Here is a 12,393-nt window from a genome sequence, read left to right on the forward strand (position 1 = left end):
TAGAGTTAAGATTTGCAGTGCTAAGATAAATAGTTCTATATGCCATGCAGTGAGTGTATGCAAGAAAACCCCTAAGTAAAATGTATTTACATTCCTACATTTAAAATGTAGTCATCTTATTAAATGTGTTGGGTATGTTCTAATTTTCAGTCTATTAGCTGCTAATAATTATCTAACTGTATTAGTTAGGGAATTGAAATGCATCATCGCCTTGTTTTACACTTGGTTTCAGTTGTAAAACAGATTTCAGTCTTGGGAACTAGTTTATAAAAGTTTCTAAAGTTAAATGATTTTGGGTCCAAATACAAACAAAAACTAAGATAACCAATTTGTGTTTGCCAGTACTCAACCTAAGTTAGTGAAAGCTAAACTTCAAGTTACTGAGAAAGTTAACCTTTGTATTCCAATTAATTTAAATGTAACGTGCTGAAACTTGAGATAAGTAATTTTACTGCATGTAGGATTGTTAAGTTTATTTACCAAATACTGTTTCTAGTAATTTTTCAGTCAATTTCAGCGAATCTATTTGTACTTGGGTGTAAAACATAAGCCCAATTGAAAAATGCAGAATTTCTGGTCTGGAAAATTGTTTTAACGTTGTTTATTATATGAAGTAAAATGATTGTTTAAGAGAACAAACTGTAGGGGGGAAAAGACTCGATGTTTCTTCTGTGTGCAGCAGTACACAGATTTCCCCCTCCCAATGAAAATTCAGCCGAAGGGGGAGACGACTCCGTGCAAAATTGTATTGTATGTTGTTAATGTATTGCCAGGTTGAAAATAGCTGTTGAGTTTAAATTCTACAATGATGAGATAAGTTTAATTTTATCGCCAGCATATTAAACGCATAACGAAACCTCTCAATCTGTGATTCCACAGCTGCAGTGCTTGCTGCGGATTGCCTGGTGTTTTTCAGAGGTAAATCAGGGGGTGTGTCTGTGTCCCATACGGGTATCTGGCTCGGAGAGACCGAGCAGAGGCGGGAAATGGCGCCTGGTAGCACAGCAGTGTGTCATTTCGAAGACGATCCTTGAACAGCAAAAATACAACAGTGGGGGGAAAAGAACAAACAGTGCCTGTGTTGTGATGTTTAATCTGCCTTGAGTCGTTATTGTCACGTACAGCGGGTCACACTACAGTAAGTCGCCAATTTTAACTGTTCGTGCATCCTTTATGTTCTTGGGTTTGTGTTTATGTAATCGAAGCTACTGAAGGTAAATTTATGCTCATCTTCATGCCTGTGCACATCTGTTAGCCTGAAGCAGTTCTGCGGGAAGGCTTCGTAGCGTGAAGCTAAGAACGGCTAATTCGCGGCCTACCGTCGACATGACTCTTTCCTCACATTTTATTCAGATTCAGCCTTTAGTCAATTTGATACGAAGTCCTTCAGTAAATGCGCATTTCAGACGTATCCAGACATACAGCAAATGTCGGTGTTATTAGTTTTTAAAAAAGATTTTTTTTAACAAACTGTTGCCTGGCTGTGTGTTTAGCCAGCTAGCGAAGCTAACGTTCATGTTGGCATTCCAGAGCAGCGCTTTACGATGGCGGTCTATAACAGCATTTTTAAAGTACTGTACTATATCAAAAATATGTTTAAATAAATCTATATATTTGATTAGATGAGATGAATAACCCTCCAAATAGTTCTACTGAAGGGAGACTAGATCAGATTTAGCGGCGTTATTGTGCTGTCCGCTTTGATTAACGATGTCAAATATTCACTGCTAGATGCACAACGGCAACCTAAACAATGTTGGTTTAATTAACAAGCCTTATTATTTTTGACTTCATGTCATTCAGGTTATGATGTCGCACTGGCTTGACGACGGTAAAATGGTCTGTTTAGGTTTTGGCATGTTAAAATGCTAATACTCTTCAGGTCCAGTTTAACTTAGGCTGTTCGTGACAACAGTTACTTTTTAGCACGGCTATTTGTACCTAAACTCAGCAGTTAAAGAAAGCAGCTGATATACACCCGTAACACAGGAGAGTTTTTTTTACATAAAAAAAAAATAAAAATTGGGATTTATTTGCTGCGACTTTCGTAACCATTCATCAGAAAGTGGTTTTGAATAATTACATAGGCTTTGGCTAAATGACATTGACTGAGCCACTTTCGATTCTGAGCCTAGCTTCTCCTTTTTGGTCTCGATATTTATTTCTGTCGTCCGGACAGGTTTGTGGAAGGGCCTCACTTGTTTCTTCGCTCTGACCAAAGCTAACTAATGCTAGCCTCCTCGCAGTTGCATGGATGTTCCTATTTCCCGCTCACTTACTCTCAACCAGCAGTGTGCATGATCCGTGGCTGTTTGCCTGGAAAGGTGGACGTTATGTATTGCAGCTTGAGTGTTGCCCTCTTCCCTGTCAGATCATGCAGTGTTTAGGTATCACGGATTTTTTTTTCCATTAAATTTTTAATGCAACTGCGTTGTAAAATGTTAGAGATGTGCTGCATAATTTAAAGGAGTGAAGGTAAGGACTAAAGAACTATCATAAAAAAAATTATTGGCTCTGGGGGGGGGAACCACCCAGTGGTGTAAAATGTTTGAATGAACACCTGTTGTTTATTTGTCATTTTTGACTGAGAGATGCAACTGCGCAGCCAAAAAGTCTGAAAGCCATGTATGTGTCTATAAGTTGAAACGACTCTTAATTTTGCCCTGTTTGAGAATGGAGAACAAAAGATTCAGGCAGCTAAAAGGTCAAATATAAAATTAGTTCCATTCTTATATTTGAAAAGCATCTTAGATTGTCACAGTTATATGCAGGTAAAAATAGGGAATTAAATTAACATATTTAAATATGGTTCTTTCTGTGAGATAAAATCAAGACACCATGGAATTCAAAACAAGAAAACTACATCCCTATGTTTGGATGTAGCTTTCTTTATTGATTGCTACGGCAGCAAATCAAACTTAAATGCAGGGATCTCCTTTGTAAATTGTTAAAATTAAGTAAAGAGGGGGGGGGGGGAGTTTCTCAACCACACCTGCTTTCTTGAAACTTATTCTAAAATGTTTGTTTTACAATGTTGGTTAATTGAATTTTTAAATGCTTTAAGGTAGATTATGTGGGATAAAATGTGTATTCAAAACGTTTACGGTTTGTAACACTGGAGATCGAGGCTGTGATATGAAATGACAAGTCAAGAAACATGTAAGCAGACTGTTTGTATTTGCTGATTTGTGGCGACTATGGGATCCTTAGATTAGCAGCACATAGTAAAATGTTTGTATAGTTGTAAAAATTGTTGGAATTTCCAGAAAACTTGCTTAAGCCCAGTGGTTGGGCGCTAGGGCAGTCTTTCATCCAGCGACATGTCGTGTTTTTGAGTTAAAAAATGTTTAAAGTTGACAGGAAATTTGAAAATATCACTTGATAATTATGCGTTATTGAAAGATGGGAAGATTAACACCTGAACACCAGCTATATAGTCTTAAAAAAATGCAAACATTTAAAAAAAGATTTGAATAAATAAGCAATGCTAAGTCTGGTAGCCTGACAGGCTTGTAATACACCGGGAGAAACCCTGAATTTAATGCATGGATGCATCACAGGATCTTAAGCACATGTTTTATAATCAATTGTAGCCTGTCATTTCTAAACAACTTTACTTAAACCGACTTTAGTTTCACTCCCTTCAGTTGAGCTTATTTCTCTGAACAGTTGCAACATTCTTACTTATCCTTCCTTTCTTTCCACTGTTTTCCTGCAAGTTAAATGTTACTCTCTGAAGGTTGTCCCCTTTTTTTTTTTTTTTTTTTTTTTCCTGTGCGTTGAATTGAACATCTCTTATTCCCTACTCACGGTTATGCTGTTGTGCAAATGTAAACCAGATGTGGTGAAGGACATTTACAGTGTGCAGCGTGTTCAGCTCATACCGAGAAGGCGCTGTTGCATCTGGAGTGGTTCCTGCCTGGTTGCGGATGTGTCTGGACACATTTCGTGTCGTTACATAAGGAAAGAGGGCTTTGTGCGATTAATGCTTAATGTGTTGCTCTCCAGTACATAATGCTGTGCTGCTCAGTCTCAAAGAATGAATGTGAAGATCTCCACAGACGTCTTGGTTTATGTCACCACATGAGTCTTGTCATTTAGTCGATGCTTGTGGTCACATTAATCTTTATTTTGCTGTTGTGACTGAAGCTTTGATCTTACACCCATGTCATCGTTCCTAGGTAGTGTTTATAAAACTTGTTTATTGTATGATCTGGGGAAATGCTCCTTTCCTAGTTGCACAATGGAAGTAAAGCCAGCTGTGATTCTCTGATGTAAGTGAAATGGGATCCTGAATGCATCCAGATGTTGGCAGAAACGGAACCAATATTGCTCCTTTACACACAGGCGCATCTTTAAAAAAGGGAAAAAAAAAAAAAATGTTCTTAGCTCTTTTCCTGTACATTCAGAGTGTTTTCGCTCTGTATTTGTTCGTTCCTAAACGTTTTCTTTTGTCCTCGCAACAGCTTTACATGTGACTGCTAAAACAATGAGGCTGAGAATGCGAAAGGCGTCTCAGCACCAAAACCCCGCTCTGACCAGCCGCACGTCCCGAACCAAGAGGAGACATTCAGAGGTAGAAGAAGACCCTCATGCCAGCGGAGGAAGGGGAATACTGTCCACCATCAAGAAGTTCATCCGAGGAAATGCTGTCAAGGTACCTCTCCTACTAGCACACCGTCACTAAGGCCTGGCCATTGGGGTAGAGCTGGCGCTCCTACTTGGTGTTTATTTCAGCAGTTTTGAAAAGGGGGGTGAGGGGAGTGCCAGGAAGTGCCCGGTTAAAGTTGGATCGACTGTGTTGTCCCCACCTCAAACGCAGCGTTTCTGGCTACAGAGTGTCGTGTTTCCTAAGAAATGTCTGCTGGAATGCAGCAGCTTGTCCGAGAACTCGGGTTCTGGTCTAATTTTAGCTTTTAGCTCACAATGTTGGCGTGCAGGGACAGGAGCTTGTTGCGAATGGAAAAGTCAACTCAGCTAAAAGGCTTTTCTATAGAAGGTCTGGGATTTTTTTTTTTTCTTCTTCTTTTTCTTTTTCCTAGTTTTAAATAATTATTTTCTCGATATGTTTTCTTTCCTGGTGTTGAAACAAAGCGTATAACAGTTCTGTTTGTGATGTAAATCTGAAAATAATAAAACATTTTGTCAAGAATTGCGGTTAATCTAGACCACTGCCCTTTTGACATTTGAATAAAGGCACAATCTGCTTTGTGTGTCGTCGATAAAGAACAGACTGCGTAGATTCTACACGGCGGTTTAAAGGTTATTCCGTCATTCTGAAACTCGCAGAGCGGTGGCAGGAAAGTTGCCATTACAGGTGGTTTTTCTTTTATGTGGCTCAAATTTGAAATCCGTGTCAAAACCTGCAATTGACGAAGCACTAGACCAGCTCAAATTATTTATTATTAGTATTGCATACATTGTTTAGCATGTTTTCATGCTTTTGTAACCCTTTGTAAATGGAAGAGAAATGAGCATACCTTCGAATGTTTTGATACTTTGTCTTTTTGGTGTCATTGCACAGAAAAGGTGAAAGTGTGGCTGGGTTTTGAATTTTCTAGTTTTTACAGCCGTTTCTTTTTTTGTCAGTTGCAACAGGAAAGCCCAGCGAAGAAGACGCGCCTCCACTGCGATGTGGACAACAACCTCATAACCTCCACTCCCACAAACGTCAACTCCCCCCGGAGGAGTGCAAGCAGAGTAGGCAAGAAAGACACCATCAATGGCCGTAAGTCACCAATGATTATGCAAAGAGATCAAATTTATCAGCTAAAATTTATTTATTAATTTTTTTTTCAAACATCTCTCGAGCCTTGCGTTTTTTTGTTTTTTTCTCCCTGCAGAAGCGACCAATCATGACAGGAATAAGGAGAAGCCCAACGGCAGTCTGGAGGATACGACTGCTGCTGAGATGACCACCAGCCCTCCCAGGACCACCCTGCTTGGGACGATCTTCAGCCCAGTTTTTAACTTCTTCTCAGCAGCTAAAAGTAATTTCTAATATCACATGGAACGGTAAAATCTATTAATGTTGTTTTTTTTTTTTTTTTTAAAGGAAAATTTAATTTATTTTTGCTTAAAACGTTGGCATCATTTCTAAAGTCGTGTTATTCTACATTTTTATACGTGGTCTTGCGGCAGTTTTATCGTTTTAAAAAATATAAAATTTCTTTCCTTTTTTTTTTATATGTCTTATGGTAAATCACCATAGTGAAGTTATAGTTTTGTGCCTGATCTGTCACCAATAAGTGTGTTTGTTTCCCAGCATCCTCGGGCTCAGACTCCCCTGACCAGGCCCTGGAGGCTGAGGAGATAGTGAAGCAGCTGGACATGGAGCAGGTGGTGGAGACGCCCACCAGCACAGCCACGTCCACACAGGACCTGTGCCCCGGTAACAACTTCTACTCCAGCGTGTCGCACCTGCCGCCTCTACGGCCTCCACACATCCTCGAGGCGACTCCTGCGGCAGAGGAAGAAGAGCTCGACGCCGACGTTGACCTCCCGCCTCTGACGGGTACCACGTCATAAATAACTGAGCAGAAAATTAAGCTGCTTAACTTTTTTTTTTTTTTCTTTTTTTTTTTGCTAGTTTGTCATTCTGGGTTTTTTATTTATTTATTTATTTTTTAATGTCTTCCTGTTGTGCTTCAAGCTCCGGGTTCTCATATGAATGTGACGTATGTGGATGTTCCTCCTGCTACCGTGCCACCAGAGGCGTCCTACGAGGAAGACTGGGAAGTGTTTGATCCGTAAGTAACGCAAAGTAGTGAGTGGAGACAAAAAAATAAATAAAAATGTCCAATGCTATCATTCTAGCAGAAATACAAACTACTGGGACCAAATGGGGGGGAAAAGTTGTCAACTGATTATTTGTAGCATGCTGATCCTTGTCAGTTAACTAAACGGTCAAGAAAATGTCATATTTCTGGTAGGAATGTTTCCAGTGTTTTGTTATTTGGCTGAATATTTATTTGTTTTTGTTCTGTAGGTATTTCTTCATCAAACACGTCCCTCCGCTGACAGAGGAGCAGCTGACCCGTAAACCAGCCTTGCCACTGAAGACGCGCAGCACGCCTGAGTTCTCTCTGGTCCTCGACTTGGTCCGTTAAAAATGTCCAAAACATATTTTGGTGTTGAGCCTGTAGCTTTTACTAGATGACAAAAAATAATAATTTTTATTTTTTTTTTTTATGTTCCTGAATAGGATGAAACGTTAGTTCACTGCAGCTTAAATGAACTAGAGGATGCAGCACTTACCTTCCCTGTCCTCTTTCAAGATGTCATTTACCAGGTTAGTTTTTGTTTTTTATTTCTATTCCCACATGTTGCCACTAGAAGGTGGCAAAGTCATCTCTAAAGGATCTGTCCTGTATCCTGTTCAGGTGTATGTGCGCCTCAGGCCGTTTTTTAGAGAGTTTCTGGAGCGGATGTCTCAAATATATGAGGTAAATTTCTCTTAGAAGCTCCTTTTAGTAATTTCTTTGTTTGAACATTGAAACCAACAAGATCTTATCTTTTCTAGATAATCCTTTTCACAGCTTCTAAAAAGGTGTATGCAGACAAACTACTCAACATTTTGGATCCTAAAAAGCAGCTTGTGAGGTACGATGAGTTATGTATTTTTATTAACTAGTTGTTGGATAGTATCCTTACATTTTTGTGTCCGCTGTTGTAAAACAAAGTTGGATCCATGAAGTGTTAGTGTAAAGTACCTGAGTTGGCATGCGCTGCTATTAGAGGTGTCAGTGTTGTGGTTTTCATAAATTATAGATTTTTGCTGACGCTGTCACTGATTGTTTTTCCTTACTCCTTTCTGTTCTCCTCTCCTCCCCCCCCCTGTTGTAACTGTAGACACCGGTTATTTCGTGAGCATTGTGTCTGTGTCCAGGGAAACTATATCAAGGACCTCAACATCTTAGGCAGAGATCTGTCAAAGACCATCATCATTGACAATTCACCGCAAGCCTTTGCTTATCAGGTAAAAACAAAACAAGAAAATGCAGCAGAAAGTCTGAGTCAGCCGGGTAGGTATTTGAACAGATAAAATAATCAATTCTCAGATTTTTATTTTTTTTGATTAATGTAGTAGAATTACTTTATATTATGTTGACTTCCTGTGGGAATTCACAGTAAAGTTGAATTTGTATCTTTAAATTTGATCTTTTTTTTTTTTTTTACTGTATGTTTGCCATGCAAATGGTGATTAAATGCAGATCAGTAAAGTTGTTGCCCTCTGAGCCATTAACTGGGAAAAAAAAAAGCCTTAATATTTGCCAGGTTGAAAATAATTTTTTTTTGTGTAATGTCAAAAAAAAACTAGGTTGACAACATTCACAGTTTAGCAACCAAACAGTAAAGAGCATTTGACAAAATCACAACACTCCACCATGTTCAAATGAATGCCACTGGTTTACTGAAAGTAAATGTAATTAATTCCATCATTTCAGTCTGTTATCTGCGCAAAATGAATATTTGGTCACCAGAATTCAGGTCAGCTAAACTTGCATGGATCCTTCCTCACAAGTTGCCCTTTGTGTGAACAGTTGTCCAATGGGATACCAATAGAGAGCTGGTTCATGGATAAGAATGACAACGAGCTGCTAAAGCTGGTCCCGTTTCTGGAGAAGCTGGTTGAGATGGTAAGCTGGGCTGCTCTTCACTTTCTTTGGATCAACATCTCACTAAATTGCTCATTTTTTATAGTCATTCAAATAGAAAGTAACATTTTAGAGACTTATTTCACAACCAAAGAGGTATTTAATTCAAGTGTTTAATTAAATTTGATGATTATGGTTTTCAGCTAATAAAAAAATAAATGGGCAAAATTAATTTTCTCTGAAATTGATGCCAAAGATTAGCTTAAAAATGGTTATTGGTGTAGCAATGTCGGTCAACTGAAAAGTCTGCACTGCCTGCTCTCAGTGTTTGGGCTTGGCTCTTTTTGCAGAAATTCGTGTAACAATTCTGTCGTCTTCGGATTAGGAGTGGTTCAATTCAACTAATGCCACAATTACAGGCCATGTTCTGGACACAACTGTGCCACATAGTTTCAATGAGCTCTGCCTCCAGCTGCACTCGGCGCCTTCTAAATGTCCCCCAAACCTTTACATAGGCTTTGCTTCACAATCCCCTAAAAATGTCGGACTTCAGTTCTTTGCTTGTGGTCTATTTTCTACCACACATTATCCATTGACTCAACTTTTCATTAAAGTGCCTGGATGCAGCACTGTCAGTTCAGCAGTCTTCCCATAATTTTTTATTGAATAAATATTCCTCTTATTGATCCTTCTGAAATTTGCAGAGAAATTGAAGTTCGTTTTTTATTTTATTAGCCAATTTGTAAATGGCGTTTGTTTCTTAAACTAGAATCGCTCCCCAGGTTGGGTAGGCAAAGTAGTTAAATGCCTTCCATGTTTAATATTTATTAGGACTAAATAAATTCTAATTTTGTCTTTTTTTTTTTTTTTTTTTTTTTACCCGTTTCCCTCCTTGCTGAACGTGTCAGAACGAAGACGTGCGACCACATGTTCGGGAGAGGTTCCGACTTCACGACCTTTTGCCTCCTGATTGAAACCAGCTTGTGGTGCGTCACAACGAAGCAGCAGGATAAGACTGAAATCAACATACGTGTAAAAAGCCTCTCTTTGGAATACAAAATACAGCATTGCCATTACTTTAAAAAAAAAAAAAAAAAACCTAGCTTTTTTTTTGTTTTGTTTTGTTTGTTTTGTTTTGAGGGGGGAAAGACAATTTTTTTTATTTTTATTTTATTTTTTTTAAACCTAGGTGTAATTTTCTAAAAAAAAAAAAAACAACAACGAAAAAACAAACAAAAAAATTCGTAGAGGGAAATTACACACATTATAAACATACTCATGTAGACTCCTCTTTTTATGAGACTCTCCAGCTGTGGAGCCAGAAATGAGCTCCACTCTAAACTCTGAAGTCTTGGTGCTGGTTTAGTGGATGTGAACAGGTAAAGAGGAACGCTTCCCTGAGTCCCTGAACGCCACATCAGCCCTTCCTGGTGCTCACGCTGTTGACACTGACAAAATGACACTCTGCAGATCTTTTTTTTTTTTTATTTCTTTTATTATTATTATTTTTTTTATTCTCCCTGGTTGTTCGGCAGGAATGATGGGTCGGTGAATCAATCCATGTATATTCACACACTCACTGATCTGATGAGCGGGCAAATTTCCAATCTGTAGCTTTTAAAAACAAATATGCATTCCTCTGTAGCTCTGTCAAGTTTCTATTGTAGGTTCCTTTTTTTTTTTTTTTTTTTTTTCCGGTAAATCTTGGTCTTTCATTATTTTTCTTTTTGTTAAGATAGTATTTACGAGATGTTTTGCTTATATTTGTAAAATACATTTTTAGAAGGGGTCCTGTGAGTTTTAGTGGAAGCCTTTTTAAAAAAACAAAACAACAACAAAAAAAAAACCATCATGGGTGCGTATTCATAACAGTCCACTTATGACTTGAACTTAGTCTGGGAAGTTAAAGCTTTGCTCTCAATCGAAGTCATAATAAATTGTTGTGATCGCCTTGCAGTAGGCATATTACTCCATAATTATCGGGACTACTCTTAGCTGTAAATTGTGAAAATTAGAGGGCATTCATTTTCAGATTGTCTCAACATGTTTTATCAGTAGTAACTTTTACTTTGTCATCTAACTGTAATCAGTATTGTATTTTCCTCTTAATCAAGTGTTCTGGCTATCAGTAGCATCATGATAAATGTAGCACATATTTGCCAGTGTTAACGGCTCCTCATGGCTGACATGTTGCTCGATCTCAGACCAGCAGCATCCAGTTTATTTGAATCCCCCCCATTAAACATTTTTTCCAGTATAATTAAAATGTTCAAGAATGGCAACATAAGAATGTTTCATTTCAGTCTGAGCTTTTTGGCCAAACTAACACGCAAGTGTCGGTGACGACAGAAAACTAAACGGCAGTTGGTCCCCAAAGTCGCAGTCGATTGCTGAGAAGTTTGCGCTCATTGTTCGGCTTTTTTTTTTTTTTCTCTTCTCGTTTGTGTTCAGATGAAATTATCGTGCATTTTGCGTTAAGTGAAATGTGAGTGTTTTTAGTTGTCTGTACAGTGCCATGCAATCTCTGTTCTCCCAAGTTTCTTCTTTGGGCAATAATTGTGCAATTGTCCAAAAACAAAAAGTTAATAGCAAAGAGAGACAATCAAACCTTCTCGGTCTGCAGACATTGAAACACAGAGACGGTGGGTGCTGTGTGCGTTGTTTGACTTTGTCTCCATGTGTACAATTTCCCAATCAAAACCTTAAAATCTTTCAGCGCAGAAGTTGTTTCCATCTGCTCAGTTGGTTGCCTGAATTTGCCTTTTTTGGGGGGGGGGGGACCCAGGGGAAACGGTGATGTTTAATCAGAATGTTTTGAGTTAATATGTTCTGACTATGAATGTAAACTACACATGGGGTGAAGGCTTAAAAACATCTTTCCAAATATTCTGCGTTGTGCTTTGGCTTCGTCACTGAAAAAAAAATAAATGAATAAAGAAGAAACTGGCAGCACATACATGTTTAAGAACTTAAAATTAAAAAAAAAAAAAAATAAGGAAACTATTAAAATGGACTTGGAATGGAGACGTTTCTCAAGTTCACCAATCCTGACTGCCATCTTTATGCAAGCCTCACTTCTTGTGTGTGATGTTTCCCCAGCTCGCTTGTTTCCTCGGTTTGACAGTGTGCTATTTTTGTGTTGCTGCCTTTCTGAAGGATCAGAGGGGAGGCATTGGAGACTTGTCATTCAGCTCATTTTTATGTGCATTACCAGTTTATTGTACACTGAGTGTTGTACAATACATGCAGCTTCTTGTATGAAAAAAAAAAAATCCTTAAAATAAGGAAAATCTTTTGTATTTTTGATTCTTTTTTTAAAAAGGCATGACATATCTACTTTAAATGTATTAATGAAGATTTAACTTTACATCAGATGGGGTGTTTTTTTTTTGTTTTTTTTTTTCTTACGGATATCTGTTTTAGTTTAGGACTGTCGAAGAACGGTTAAAATTAGCATGTAGACAGTACAACTTGCTTAGTGGGGAAAGTCATGAAACGAGTCGCAATCGTGACATTTTTCTGCAAAAGAGTGCTCCTGTTAATGGTTTTATTTTTATTTTTTACCAATATCCGTTAAGCCATTTTACTTGCAACAATTGCTGTTTGTGCTGACGATGTATTTAATGTTTTCAGACATCTTTGTTATCTATCAGGCTGTATGCTATTGTAAAGTGTATATACAGTTACATTGAATTTCTGAAACAAAGTTTTAAAATGAAAAAGACATTTGTTTCTTTGGTTTTTATTCCTGCTCACTTATTTTAAAATGACTATCTGCATTATGTTTACTCTCATA

General features: G+C 38.1%; 1 protein-coding gene across 2 annotated transcripts; it reads left to right on the forward strand.

The window, feature by feature from the left end:
- The first annotated feature begins 693 nt into the window (after positions 1-693).
- Positions 694-12,321, forward strand: ctdspl2b (CTD (carboxy-terminal domain, RNA polymerase II, polypeptide A) small phosphatase like 2b). Of its 2 annotated transcripts, none has more exons than XM_044100491.1 (13): positions 694-918; positions 4,467-4,657; positions 5,590-5,728; positions 5,844-5,990; positions 6,266-6,514; positions 6,653-6,749; positions 6,989-7,100; positions 7,205-7,291; positions 7,383-7,445; positions 7,523-7,602; positions 7,852-7,978; positions 8,544-8,639; positions 9,506-12,321. In XM_044100491.1, the coding sequence occupies exons 2-13, from the start codon at positions 4,490-4,492 to the stop codon at positions 9,569-9,571; spliced, it is 1,431 nt and encodes a 476-aa protein (XP_043956426.1). In that variant the 5' UTR covers positions 694-918; positions 4,467-4,489; the 3' UTR covers positions 9,572-12,321. The 2 variants fall into 2 exon arrangements, with proteins under 2 accessions (XP_043956426.1, XP_043956418.1); XM_044100483.1 differs by having other exon boundaries at positions 891-1,138.
- The last annotated feature ends 72 nt before the right edge of the window (positions 12,322-12,393 follow it).

This window comes from Gambusia affinis, linkage group LG02, assembly GCF_019740435.1.
Source record: "Gambusia affinis linkage group LG02, SWU_Gaff_1.0, whole genome shotgun sequence".
In the NCBI taxonomy this organism is placed as follows: Eukaryota; Metazoa; Chordata; class Actinopteri; order Cyprinodontiformes; family Poeciliidae; genus Gambusia; species Gambusia affinis.